The sequence below is a fragment of the Montipora capricornis genome, chromosome 2 (genome assembly GCF_036669925.1).
Source record: "Montipora capricornis isolate CH-2021 chromosome 2, ASM3666992v2, whole genome shotgun sequence".
NCBI lineage: Eukaryota > Metazoa > Cnidaria > Anthozoa > Scleractinia > Acroporidae > Montipora > Montipora capricornis.
The window spans coordinates 54,209,775-54,221,111 of record NC_090884.1 but is presented as its reverse complement, the minus strand read 5'-3'; the positions used below and the strand labels follow the sequence as shown (position 1 = coordinate 54,221,111).

The 11,337-nt window shown below is 57.1% G+C and overlaps 2 protein-coding genes across 2 annotated transcripts in view; both read right to left on the bottom strand.

Moving 5' to 3' along the window:
• Nucleotides 1–9,609: 9,609 nt before the first annotated feature.
• LOC138037508 (uncharacterized) lies at nt 9,610–10,381 on the bottom strand. Its single transcript, XM_068883426.1, has 2 exons — nt 10,268–10,381; nt 9,610–10,062 (listed from the first exon to the last, which is right to left on the bottom strand). The coding sequence occupies exons 1-2, from the start codon at nt 10,379–10,381 to the stop codon at nt 9,610–9,612; spliced, it is 567 nt and encodes a 188-aa protein (XP_068739527.1).
• A 140-nt stretch (nt 10,382–10,521) lies between these two features.
• Nucleotides 10,522–11,337, bottom strand: part of LOC138037507 (putative uncharacterized protein DDB_G0282499) — an 8,971-nt gene continuing 8,155 nt past the window's right edge. Inside the window, 1 exon segment of the mRNA XM_068883424.1 lies at nt 10,522–11,337. This exon segment is cut by the window's right edge and continues 352 nt beyond it. Coding sequence (XP_068739525.1) covers nt 10,522–11,337 — 816 coding nt within the window.

The following is an 11,337-nucleotide window of genomic DNA, read 5'->3' as shown; positions in this document are numbered from 1 at the left end:
AAGTCTCTCCAGTGGGGCAGACAGCTCGAGGGTACAAGTCTCTCCAGTGGGGCAGACAGCTCGAGGGTACAAGTCTCTCCAGTGGGGCAGACAGCTCGAGGGTACAAGTCTCTCCAGTGGGGCAGACAGCTCGAGGGTACAAGTCTCTCCAGTGGGGCAGACAGCTCGAGGGTACAAGTCTCTCCAGTGGGGCAGACAGCTCGAGGGTACAAGTCTCTCCAGTGGGGCAGACAGCTCGAGGGTACAAGTCTCTCCAGTGGGGCAGACAGCTCGAGGGTACAAGTCTCTCCAGTGGGGCAGACAGCTCGAGGGTACAAGTCTCTCCAGTGGGGCAGACAGCTCGAGGGTACAAGTCTCTCCAGTGGGGCAGACAGCTCGAGGGTACAAGTCTCTCCAGTGGGGCAGACAGCTCGAGGGTACAAGTCTCTCCAGTGGGGCAGACAGCTCGAGGGTACAAGTCTCTCCAGTGGGGCAGACAGCTCGAGGGTACAAGTCTCTCCAGTGGGGCAGACAGCTCGAGGTAACAAGTCTCTCCAGTGGGGCAGACAGCTCGAGGGTACAAGTCTCTCCAGTGGGGCAGACAGCTCGAGGGTACAAGTCTCTCCAGTGGGGCAGACAGCTCGAGGGTACAAGTCTCTCCAGTGGGGCAGACAGCTCGAGGGTACAAGTCTCTCCAGTGGGGCAGACAGCTCGAGGGTACAAGTCTCTCCAGTGGGGCAGACAGCTCGAGGGTACAAGTCTCTCCAGTGGGGCAGACAGCTCGAGGGTACAAGTCTCTCCAGTGGGGCAGACAGCTCGAGGGTACAAGTCTCTCCAGTGGGGCAGACAGCTCGAGGGTACAAGTCTCTCCAGTGGGGCAGACAGCTCGAGGGTACAAGTCTCTCCAGTGGGGCAGACAGCTCGAGGGTACAAGTCTCTCCAGTGGGGCAGACAGCTCGAGGGTACAAGTCTCTCCAGTGGGGCAGACAGCTCGAGGGTACAAGTCTCTCCAGTGGGGCAGACAGCTCGAGGGTACAAGTCTCTCCAGTGGGGCAGACAGCTCGAGGGTACAAGTCTCTCCAGTGGGGCAGACAGCTCGAGGGTACAAGTCTCTCCAGTGGGGCAGACAGCTCGAGGGTACAAGTCTCTCCAGTGGGGCAGACAGCTCGAGGGTACAAGTCTCTCCAGTGGGGCAGACAGCTCGAGGGTACAAGTCTCTCCAGTGGGGCAGACAGCTCGAGGGTACAAGTCTCTCCAGTGGGGCAGACAGCTCGAGGGTACAAGTCTCTCCAGTGGGGCAGACAGCTCGAGGGTACAAGTCTCTCCAGTGGGGCAGACAGCTCGAGGGTACAAGTCTCTCCAGTGGGGCAGACAGCTCGAGGGTACAAGTCTCTCCAGTGGGGCAGACAGCTCGAGGGTACAAGTCTCTCCAGTGGGGCAGACAGCTCGAGGGTACAAGTCTCTCCAGTGGGGCAGACAGCTCGAGGGTACAAGTCTCTCCAGTGGGGCAGACAGCTCGAGGGTACAAGTCTCTCCAGTGGGGCAGACAGCTCGAGGGTACAAGTCTCTCCAGTGGGGCAGACAGCTCGAGGGTACAAGTCTCTCCAGTGGGGCAGACAGCTCGAGGGTACAAGTCTCTCCAGTGGGGCAGACAGCTCGAGGGTACAAGTCTCTCCAGTGGGGCAGACAGCTCGAGGGTACAAGTCTCTCCAGTGGGGCAGACAGCTCGAGGGTACAAGTCTCTCCAGTGGGGCAGACAGCTCGAGGGTACAAGTCTCTCCAGTGGGGCAGACAGCTCGAGGGTACAAGTCTCTCCAGTGGGGCAGACAGCTCGAGGGTACAAGTCTCTCCAGTGGGGCAGACAGCTCGAGGGTACAAGTCTCTCCAGTGGGGCAGACAGCTCGAGGGTACAAGTCTCTCCAGTGGGGCAGACAGCTCGAGGGTACAAGTCTCTCCAGTGGGGCAGACAGCTCGAGGGTACAAGTCTCTCCAGTGGGGCAGACAGCTCGAGGGTACAAGTCTCTCCAGTGGGGCAGACAGCTCGAGGGTACAAGTCTCTCCAGTGGGGCAGACAGCTCGAGGGTACAAGTCTCTCCAGTGGGGCAGACAGCTCGAGGGTACAAGTCTCTCCAGTGGGGCAGACAGCTCGAGGGTACAAGTCTCTCCAGTGGGGCAGACAGCTCGAGGGTACAAGTCTCTCCAGTGGGGCAGACAGCTCGAGGGTACAAGTCTCTCCAGTGGGGCAGACAGCTCGAGGGTACAAGTCTCTCCAGTGGGGCAGACAGCTCGAGGGTACAAGTCTCTCCAGTGGGGCAGACAGCTCGAGGGTACAAGTCTCTCCAGTGGGGCAGACAGCTCGAGGGTACAAGTCTCTCCAGTGGGGCAGACAGCTCGAGGGTACAAGTCTCTCCAGTGGGGCAGACAGCTCGAGGGTACAAGTCTCTCCAGTGGGGCAGACAGCTCGAGGGTACAAGTCTCTCCAGTGGGGCAGACAGCTCGAGGGTACAAGTCTCTCCAGTGGGGCAGACAGCTCGAGGGTACAAGTCTCTCCAGTGGGGCAGACAGCTCGAGGGTACAAGTCTCTCCAGTGGGGCAGACAGCTCGAGGGTACAAGTCTCTCCAGTGGGGCAGACAGCTCGAGGGTACAAGTCTCTCCAGTGGGGCAGACAGCTCGAGGGTACAAGTCTCTCCAGTGGGGCAGACAGCTCGAGGGTACAAGTCTCTCCAGTGGGGCAGACAGCTCGAGGGTACAAGTCTCTCCAGTGGGGCAGACAGCTCGAGGGTACAAGTCTCTCCAGTGGGGCAGACAGCTCGAGGGTACAAGTCTCTCCAGTGGGGCAGACAGCTCGAGGGTACAAGTCTCTCCAGTGGGGCAGACAGCTCGAGGGTACAAGTCTCTCCAGTGGGGCAGACAGCTCGAGGGTACAAGTCTCTCCAGTGGGGCAGACAGCTCGAGGGTACAAGTCTCTCCAGTGGGGCAGACAGCTCGAGGGTACAAGTCTCTCCAGTGGGGCAGACAGCTCGAGGGTACAAGTCTCTCCAGTGGGGCAGACAGCTCGAGGGTACAAGTCTCTCCAGTGGGGCAGACAGCTCGAGGGTACAAGTCTCTCCAGTGGGGCAGACAGCTCGAGGGTACAAGTCTCTCCAGTGGGGCAGACAGCTCGAGGGTACAAGTCTCTCCAGTGGGGCAGACAGCTCGAGGGTACAAGTCTCTCCAGTGGGGCAGACAGCTCGAGGGTACAAGTCTCTCCAGTGGGGCAGACAGCTCGAGGGTACAAGTCTCTCCAGTGGGGCAGACAGCTCGAGGGTACAAGTCTCTCCAGTGGGGCAGACAGCTCGAGGGTACAAGTCTCTCCAGTGGGGCAGACAGCTCGAGGGTACAAGTCTCTCCAGTGGGGCAGACAGCTCGAGGGTACAAGTCTCTCCAGTGGGGCAGACAGCTCGAGGGTACAAGTCTCTCCAGTGGGGCAGACAGCTCGAGGGTACAAGTCTCTCCAGTGGGGCAGACAGCTCGAGGGTACAAGTCTCTCCAGTGGGGCAGACAGCTCGAGGGTACAAGTCTCTCCAGTGGGGCAGACAGCTCGAGGGTACAAGTCTCTCCAGTGGGGCAGACAGCTCGAGGGTACAAGTCTCTCCAGTGGGGCAGACAGCTCGAGGGTACAAGTCTCTCCAGTGGGGCAGACAGCTCGAGGGTACAAGTCTCTCCAGTGGGGCAGACAGCTCGAGGGTACAAGTCTCTCCAGTGGGGCAGACAGCTCGAGGGTACAAGTCTCTCCAGTGGGGCAGACAGCTCGAGGGTACAAGTCTCTCCAGTGGGGCAGACAGCTCGAGGGTACAAGTCTCTCCAGTGGGGCAGACAGCTCGAGGGTACAAGTCTCTCCAGTGGGGCAGACAGCTCGAGGGTACAAGTCTCTCCAGTGGGGCAGACAGCTCGAGGGTACAAGTCTCTCCAGTGGGGCAGACAGCTCGAGGGTACAAGTCTCTCCAGTGGGGCAGACAGCTCGAGGGTACAAGTCTCTCCAGTGGGGCAGACAGCTCGAGGGTACAAGTCTCTCCAGTGGGGCAGACAGCTCGAGGGTACAAGTCTCTCCAGTGGGGCAGACAGCTCGAGGGTACAAGTCTCTCCAGTGGGGCAGACAGCTCGAGGGTACAAGTCTCTCCAGTGGGGCAGACAGCTCGAGGGTACAAGTCTCTCCAGTGGGGCAGACAGCTCGAGGGTACAAGTCTCTCCAGTGGGGCAGACAGCTCGAGGGTACAAGTCTCTCCAGTGGGGCAGACAGCTCGAGGGTACAAGTCTCTCCAGTGGGGCAGACAGCTCGAGGGTACAAGTCTCTCCAGTGGGGCAGACAGCTCGAGGGTACAAGTCTCTCCAGTGGGGCAGACAGCTCGAGGGTACAAGTCTCTCCAGTGGGGCAGACAGCTCGAGGGTACAAGTCTCTCCAGTGGGGCAGACAGCTCGAGGGTACAAGTCTCTCCAGTGGGGCAGACAGCTCGAGGGTACAAGTCTCTCCAGTGGGGCAGACAGCTCGAGGGTACAAGTCTCTCCAGTGGGGCAGACAGCTCGAGGGTACAAGTCTCTCCAGTGGGGCAGACAGCTCGAGGGTACAAGTCTCTCCAGTGGGGCAGACAGCTCGAGGGTACAAGTCTCTCCAGTGGGGCAGACAGCTCGAGGGTACAAGTCTCTCCAGTGGGGCAGACAGCTCGAGGGTACAAGTCTCTCCAGTGGGGCAGACAGCTCGAGGGTACAAGTCTCTCCAGTGGGGCAGACAGCTCGAGGGTACAAGTCTCTCCAGTGGGGCAGACAGCTCGAGGGTACAAGTCTCTCCAGTGGGGCAGACAGCTCGAGGGTACAAGTCTCTCCAGTGGGGCAGACAGCTCGAGGGTACAAGTCTCTCCAGTGGGGCAGACAGCTCGAGGGTACAAGTCTCTCCAGTGGGGCAGACAGCTCGAGGGTACAAGTCTCTCCAGTGGGGCAGACAGCTCGAGGGTACAAGTCTCTCCAGTGGGGCAGACAGCTCGAGGGTACAAGTCTCTCCAGTGGGGCAGACAGCTCGAGGGTACAAGTCTCTCCAGTGGGGCAGACAGCTCGAGGGTACAAGTCTCTCCAGTGGGGCAGACAGCTCGAGGGTACAAGTCTCTCCAGTGGGGCAGACAGCTCGAGGGTACAAGTCTCTCCAGTGGGGCAGACAGCTCGAGGGTACAAGTCTCTCCAGTGGGGCAGACAGCTCGAGGGTACAAGTCTCTCCAGTGGGGCAGACAGCTCGAGGGTACAAGTCTCTCCAGTGGGGCAGACAGCTCGAGGGTACAAGTCTCTCCAGTGGGGCAGACAGCTCGAGGGTACAAGTCTCTCCAGTGGGGCAGACAGCTCGAGGGTACAAGTCTCTCCAGTGGGGCAGACAGCTCGAGGGTACAAGTCTCTCCAGTGGGGCAGACAGCTCGAGGGTACAAGTCTCTCCAGTGGGGCAGACAGCTCGAGGGTACAAGTCTCTCCAGTGGGGCAGACAGCTCGAGGGTACAAGTCTCTCCAGTGGGGCAGACAGCTCGAGGGTACAAGTCTCTCCAGTGGGGCAGACAGCTCGAGGGTACAAGTCTCTCCAGTGGGGCAGACAGCTCGAGGGTACAAGTCTCTCCAGTGGGGCAGACAGCTCGAGGGTACAAGTCTCTCCAGTGGGGCAGACAGCTCGAGGGTACAAGTCTCTCCAGTGGGGCAGACAGCTCGAGGGTACAAGTCTCTCCAGTGGGGCAGACAGCTCGAGGGTACAAGTCTCTCCAGTGGGGCAGACAGCTCGAGGGTACAAGTCTCTCCAGTGGGGCAGACAGCTCGAGGGTACAAGTCTCTCCAGTGGGGCAGACAGCTCGAGGGTACAAGTCTCTCCAGTGGGGCAGACAGCTCGAGGGTACAAGTCTCTCCAGTGGGGCAGACAGCTCGAGGGTACAAGTCTCTCCAGTGGGGCAGACAGCTCGAGGGTACAAGTCTCTCCAGTGGGGCAGACAGCTCGAGGGTACAAGTCTCTCCAGTGGGGCAGACAGCTCGAGGGTACAAGTCTCTCCAGTGGGGCAGACAGCTCGAGGGTACAAGTCTCTCCAGTGGGGCAGACAGCTCGAGGGTACAAGTCTCTCCAGTGGGGCAGACAGCTCGAGGGTACAAGTCTCTCCAGTGGGGCAGACAGCTCGAGGGTACAAGTCTCTCCAGTGGGGCAGACAGCTCGAGGGTACAAGTCTCTCCAGTGGGGCAGACAGCTCGAGGGTACAAGTCTCTCCAGTGGGGCAGACAGCTCGAGGGTACAAGTCTCTCCAGTGGGGCAGACAGCTCGAGGGTACAAGTCTCTCCAGTGGGGCAGACAGCTCGAGGGTACAAGTCTCTCCAGTGGGGCAGACAGCTCGAGGGTACAAGTCTCTCCAGTGGGGCAGACAGCTCGAGGGTACAAGTCTCTCCAGTGGGGCAGACAGCTCGAGGGTACAAGTCTCTCCAGTGGGGCAGACAGCTCGAGGGTACAAGTCTCTCCAGTGGGGCAGACAGCTCGAGGGTACAAGTCTCTCCAGTGGGGCAGACAGCTCGAGGGTACAAGTCTCTCCAGTGGGGCAGACAGCTCGAGGGTACAAGTCTCTCCAGTGGGGCAGACAGCTCGAGGGTACAAGTCTCTCCAGTGGGGCAGACAGCTCGAGGGTACAAGTCTCTCCAGTGGGGCAGACAGCTCGAGGGTACAAGTCTCTCCAGTGGGGCAGACAGCTCGAGGGTACAAGTCTCTCCAGTGGGGCAGACAGCTCGAGGGTACAAGTCTCTCCAGTGGGGCAGACAGCTCGAGGGTACAAGTCTCTCCAGTGGGGCAGACAGCTCGAGGGTACAAGTCTCTCCAGTGGGGCAGACAGCTCGAGGGTACAAGTCTCTCCAGTGGGGCAGACAGCTCGAGGGTACAAGTCTCTCCAGTGGGGCAGACAGCTCGAGGGTACAAGTCTCTCCAGTGGGGCAGACAGCTCGAGGGTACAAGTCTCTCCAGTGGGGCAGACAGCTCGAGGGTACAAGTCTCTCCAGTGGGGCAGACAGCTCGAGGGTACAAGTCTCTCCAGTGGGGCAGACAGCTCGAGGGTACAAGTCTCTCCAGTGGGGCAGACAGCTCGAGGGTACAAGTCTCTCCAGTGGGGCAGACAGCTCGAGGGTACAAGTCTCTCCAGTGGGGCAGACAGCTCGAGGGTACAAGTCTCTCCAGTGGGGCAGACAGCTCGAGGGTACAAGTCTCTCCAGTGGGGCAGACAGCTCGAGGGTACAAGTCTCTCCAGTGGGGCAGACAGCTCGAGGGTACAAGTCTCTCCAGTGGGGCAGACAGCTCGAGGGTACAAGTCTCTCCAGTGGGGCAGACAGCTCGAGGGTACAAGTCTCTCCAGTGGGGCAGACAGCTCGAGGGTACAAGTCTCTCCAGTGGGGCAGACAGCTCGAGGGTACAAGTCTCTCCAGTGGGGCAGACAGCTCGAGGGTACAAGTCTCTCCAGTGGGGCAGACAGCTCGAGGGTACAAGTCTCTCCAGTGGGGCAGACAGCTCGAGGGTACAAGTCTCTCCAGTGGGGCAGACAGCTCGAGGGTACAAGTCTCTCCAGTGGGGCAGACAGCTCGAGGGTACAAGTCTCTCCAGTGGGGCAGACAGCTCGAGGGTACAAGTCTCTCCAGTGGGGCAGACAGCTCGAGGGTACAAGTCTCTCCAGTGGGGCAGACAGCTCGAGGGTACAAGTCTCTCCAGTGGGGCAGACAGCTCGAGGGTACAAGTCTCTCCAGTGGGGCAGACAGCTCGAGGGTACAAGTCTCTCCAGTGGGGCAGACAGCTCGAGGGTACAAGTCTCTCCAGTGGGGCAGACAGCTCGAGGGTACAAGTCTCTCCAGTGGGGCAGACAGCTCGAGGGTACAAGTCTCTCCAGTGGGGCAGACAGCTCGAGGGTACAAGTCTCTCCAGTGGGGCAGACAGCTCGAGGGTACAAGTCTCTCCAGTGGGGCAGACAGCTCGAGGGTACAAGTCTCTCCAGTGGGGCAGACAGCTCGAGGGTACAAGTCTCTCCAGTGGGGCAGACAGCTCGAGGGTACAAGTCTCTCCAGTGGGGCAGACAGCTCGAGGGTACAAGTCTCTCCAGTGGGGCAGACAGCTCGAGGGTACAAGTCTCTCCAGTGGGGCAGACAGCTCGAGGGTACAAGTCTCTCCAGTGGGGCAGACAGCTCGAGGGTACAAGTCTCTCCAGTGGGGCAGACAGCTCGAGGGTACAAGTCTCTCCAGTGGGGCAGACAGCTCGAGGGTACAAGTCTCTCCAGTGGGGCAGACAGCTCGAGGGTACAAGTCTCTCCAGTGGGGCAGACAGCTCGAGGGTACAAGTCTCTCCAGTGGGGCAGACAGCTCGAGGGTACAAGTCTCTCCAGTGGGGCAGACAGCTCGAGGGTACAAGTCTCTCCAGTGGGGCAGACAGCTCGAGGGTACAAGTCTCTCCAGTGGGGCAGACAGCTCGAGGGTACAAGTCTCTCCAGTGGGGCAGACAGCTCGAGGGTACAAGTCTCTCCAGTGGGGCAGACAGCTCGAGGGTACAAGTCTCTCCAGTGGGGCAGACAGCTCGAGGGTACAAGTCTCTCCAGTGGGGCAGACAGCTCGAGGGTACAAGTCTCTCCAGTGGGGCAGACAGCTCGAGGGTACAAGTCTCTCCAGTGGGGCAGACAGCTCGAGGGTACAAGTCTCTCCAGTGGGGCAGACAGCTCGAGGGTACAAGTCTCTCCAGTGGGGCAGACAGCTCGAGGGTACAAGTCTCTCCAGTGGGGCAGACAGCTCGAGGGTACAAGTCTCTCCAGTGGGGCAGACAGCTCGAGGGTACAAGTCTCTCCAGTGGGGCAGACAGCTCGAGGGTACAAGTCTCTCCAGTGGGGCAGACAGCTCGAGGGTACAAGTCTCTCCAGTGGGGCAGACAGCTCGAGGGTACAAGTCTCTCCAGTGGGGCAGACAGCTCGAGGGTACAAGTCTCTCCAGTGGGGCAGACAGCTCGAGGGTACAAGTCTCTCCAGTGGGGCAGACAGCTCGAGGGTACAAGTCTCTCCAGTGGGGCAGACAGCTCGAGGGTACAAGTCTCTCCAGTGGGGCAGACAGCTCGAGGGTACAAGTCTCTCCAGTGGGGCAGACAGCTCGAGGGTACAAGTCTCTCCAGTGGGGCAGACAGCTCGAGGGTACAAGTCTCTCCAGTGGGGCAGACAGCTCGAGGGTACAAGTGGCAAAATAGTCAGTTATTGACGCTTTCGCTTTAATTTTCCTCCACAAAACATAAAGCTCGTATCAGCTCAATCAGTGAAGTTAAGCTCGAAAGCGTTAATAACTTACTATTTTGCCAATAAATTATTTGGGTTTTCCCCAGGGACAAAGAGAACTGTCCGTAATAATGGGGTGTCCGTTTTAAACGGTTTTCTGTAAATCGGAGTTCGACTGTAATGTTCTAGGACACTCATTTTGTTTAACATTATGGCATGATAATGTTTTTCTCGAGATTGAAAACAAGTAACAGCTCCAGAACCAATCCCGGGCCACCAATATCCAGGGATGGTGTAGGGGAAAGGGGAGGGATTTATTTTGACTGGTGCATTACTTTGTTCCTAGTGTTTGTATTCAAGTAATCTCAGATTTTGTAGTCTTGTACATCGTTGATTGTACTACCATATACTTCTAGTGGAGGCTGTGGACAGCAGTTGATCACTATATACTCTGTCTTGGGAGCACTGATGACAGGTCCAAGGTCAGCAGCAGCACTGGCAGTTCTGGTTAGCTGGGACTGGGCACGAGAGATGGAGGACTCAAGCAAGGCGATGTCATCTGCAAAGTCCAAGTCATTTAAGACTTTCGCTTGGTACCTTCTTGATTTACGCAGGCACGTCAGAACTCCAGAGTCACCATCTGAAGACCTCAGCAGCTGGTAGTCCACCAAGATAACAAAAAGAAAAGGTGCCAATACATCACCCCGAAGCACTCCTGTGGTAACACTAAATGGTTTGTAGATACTTCCATCAACCATCACTGAACTGCTAGAGTTGGTATACAGCACCTGGATTGCGTTGACCAAGGTTTCTGGATGCTATAATGTCGTAAAACAGAGAACATCACAGACCTATTGATGGGGTCGAAGGCCCTCTTGAAATCCACAAAGGTGACAATCAATGGAAGTTGGTGTTCTCTAAAGCCTTCCATGATTCTTCGCAAAATATGGAACCTGCCTGGTTCTTTCGTAGCAGAGGGTCTAGGTGAGGTCGAATTCGGTTAAGGAGAATTTTGTTATAAACCTTGGCAGCTATCGACATTAGAGTGATTCCTCTGTAGTTTGTCATTAGAGACAGATCACCCTTCTTCGGCAATGGACTGATGACATTTTTCACCCACTGTTTAGGAGGCGACATGTTGGTGTACACCTCCGAGCAGAAGGCATGGATGGTATCAATCATCTCTGGTCACCACCTCCTTGGAGAACCTCTGCAGTAATTGTGCAATCAAGGCCAGCAGCTTTGTTGGTTTTCATGGCTGCAATTGCTTCAGCTGTTTATTCACGGGTGGGAGGATCAGTGCAGATGGGAAGATCATTACTTGCCGGAGGAGGTAGGTCTGATGGAGTGAAGCCACTGTCATTGTTCAAAAGTGAACTGAAGTAGTCCTTCCACTCCTCAAGAAGATGTTCTTCATTCTCGGGTGGGTCGCCATTCCTCAGTTTCACCTTGACGTTGGTTTTGATGTTCCTCCCAGACAATGAATGGATTATATTCCAAGTGGTTGTATAATGACCTCTCTCGTAAGCTAAACGCAGATCTTCCATTTGCTTGTTAAGTACAGCAGTCTTGTCTACTTTGCAGGAGTCATTCAGTCTGGTGTTAAGGTTCCCCCACCTTGCTCTGGCTTGAGGAGACGTTTTGAGTTGGAATCTCTTCTTAGCCTCATCTCTTTGTATTTTGAGTTTGGTGGTTTCTTCAGGGACTTCCTCTGCCACATCTCTTACTGTGGTCTCAAAAGACTCGTACCGCTCTGATAAATCTGTAGGTTGGTCATCCAAAGCCAGTGCTTCAAACCGATTGGATAATTCGAGCTGGAACTCATCCTTGGTGTCTGATTCTGCAACGTTTTCCAGTTGAACTTTGGTCTTCTTATTTGATCTTAAGCTCGTAAGAAGATGGATGCTTACGATACGATGATCGGAGTCCAGTTCAACGGAGTTGTAGGCTCGACAGTTGCGCAGAGAGTTGACCCACCTGCTGTTGATGAGAATGTAGTCAAGCTGGTGTTGTGAACCTGCAGGGTGATTCCAAGTCCACAGCCTACCATGCGGATGGGGAAATCTAGACTGTGCTGGACGAAGGTTGTGCTC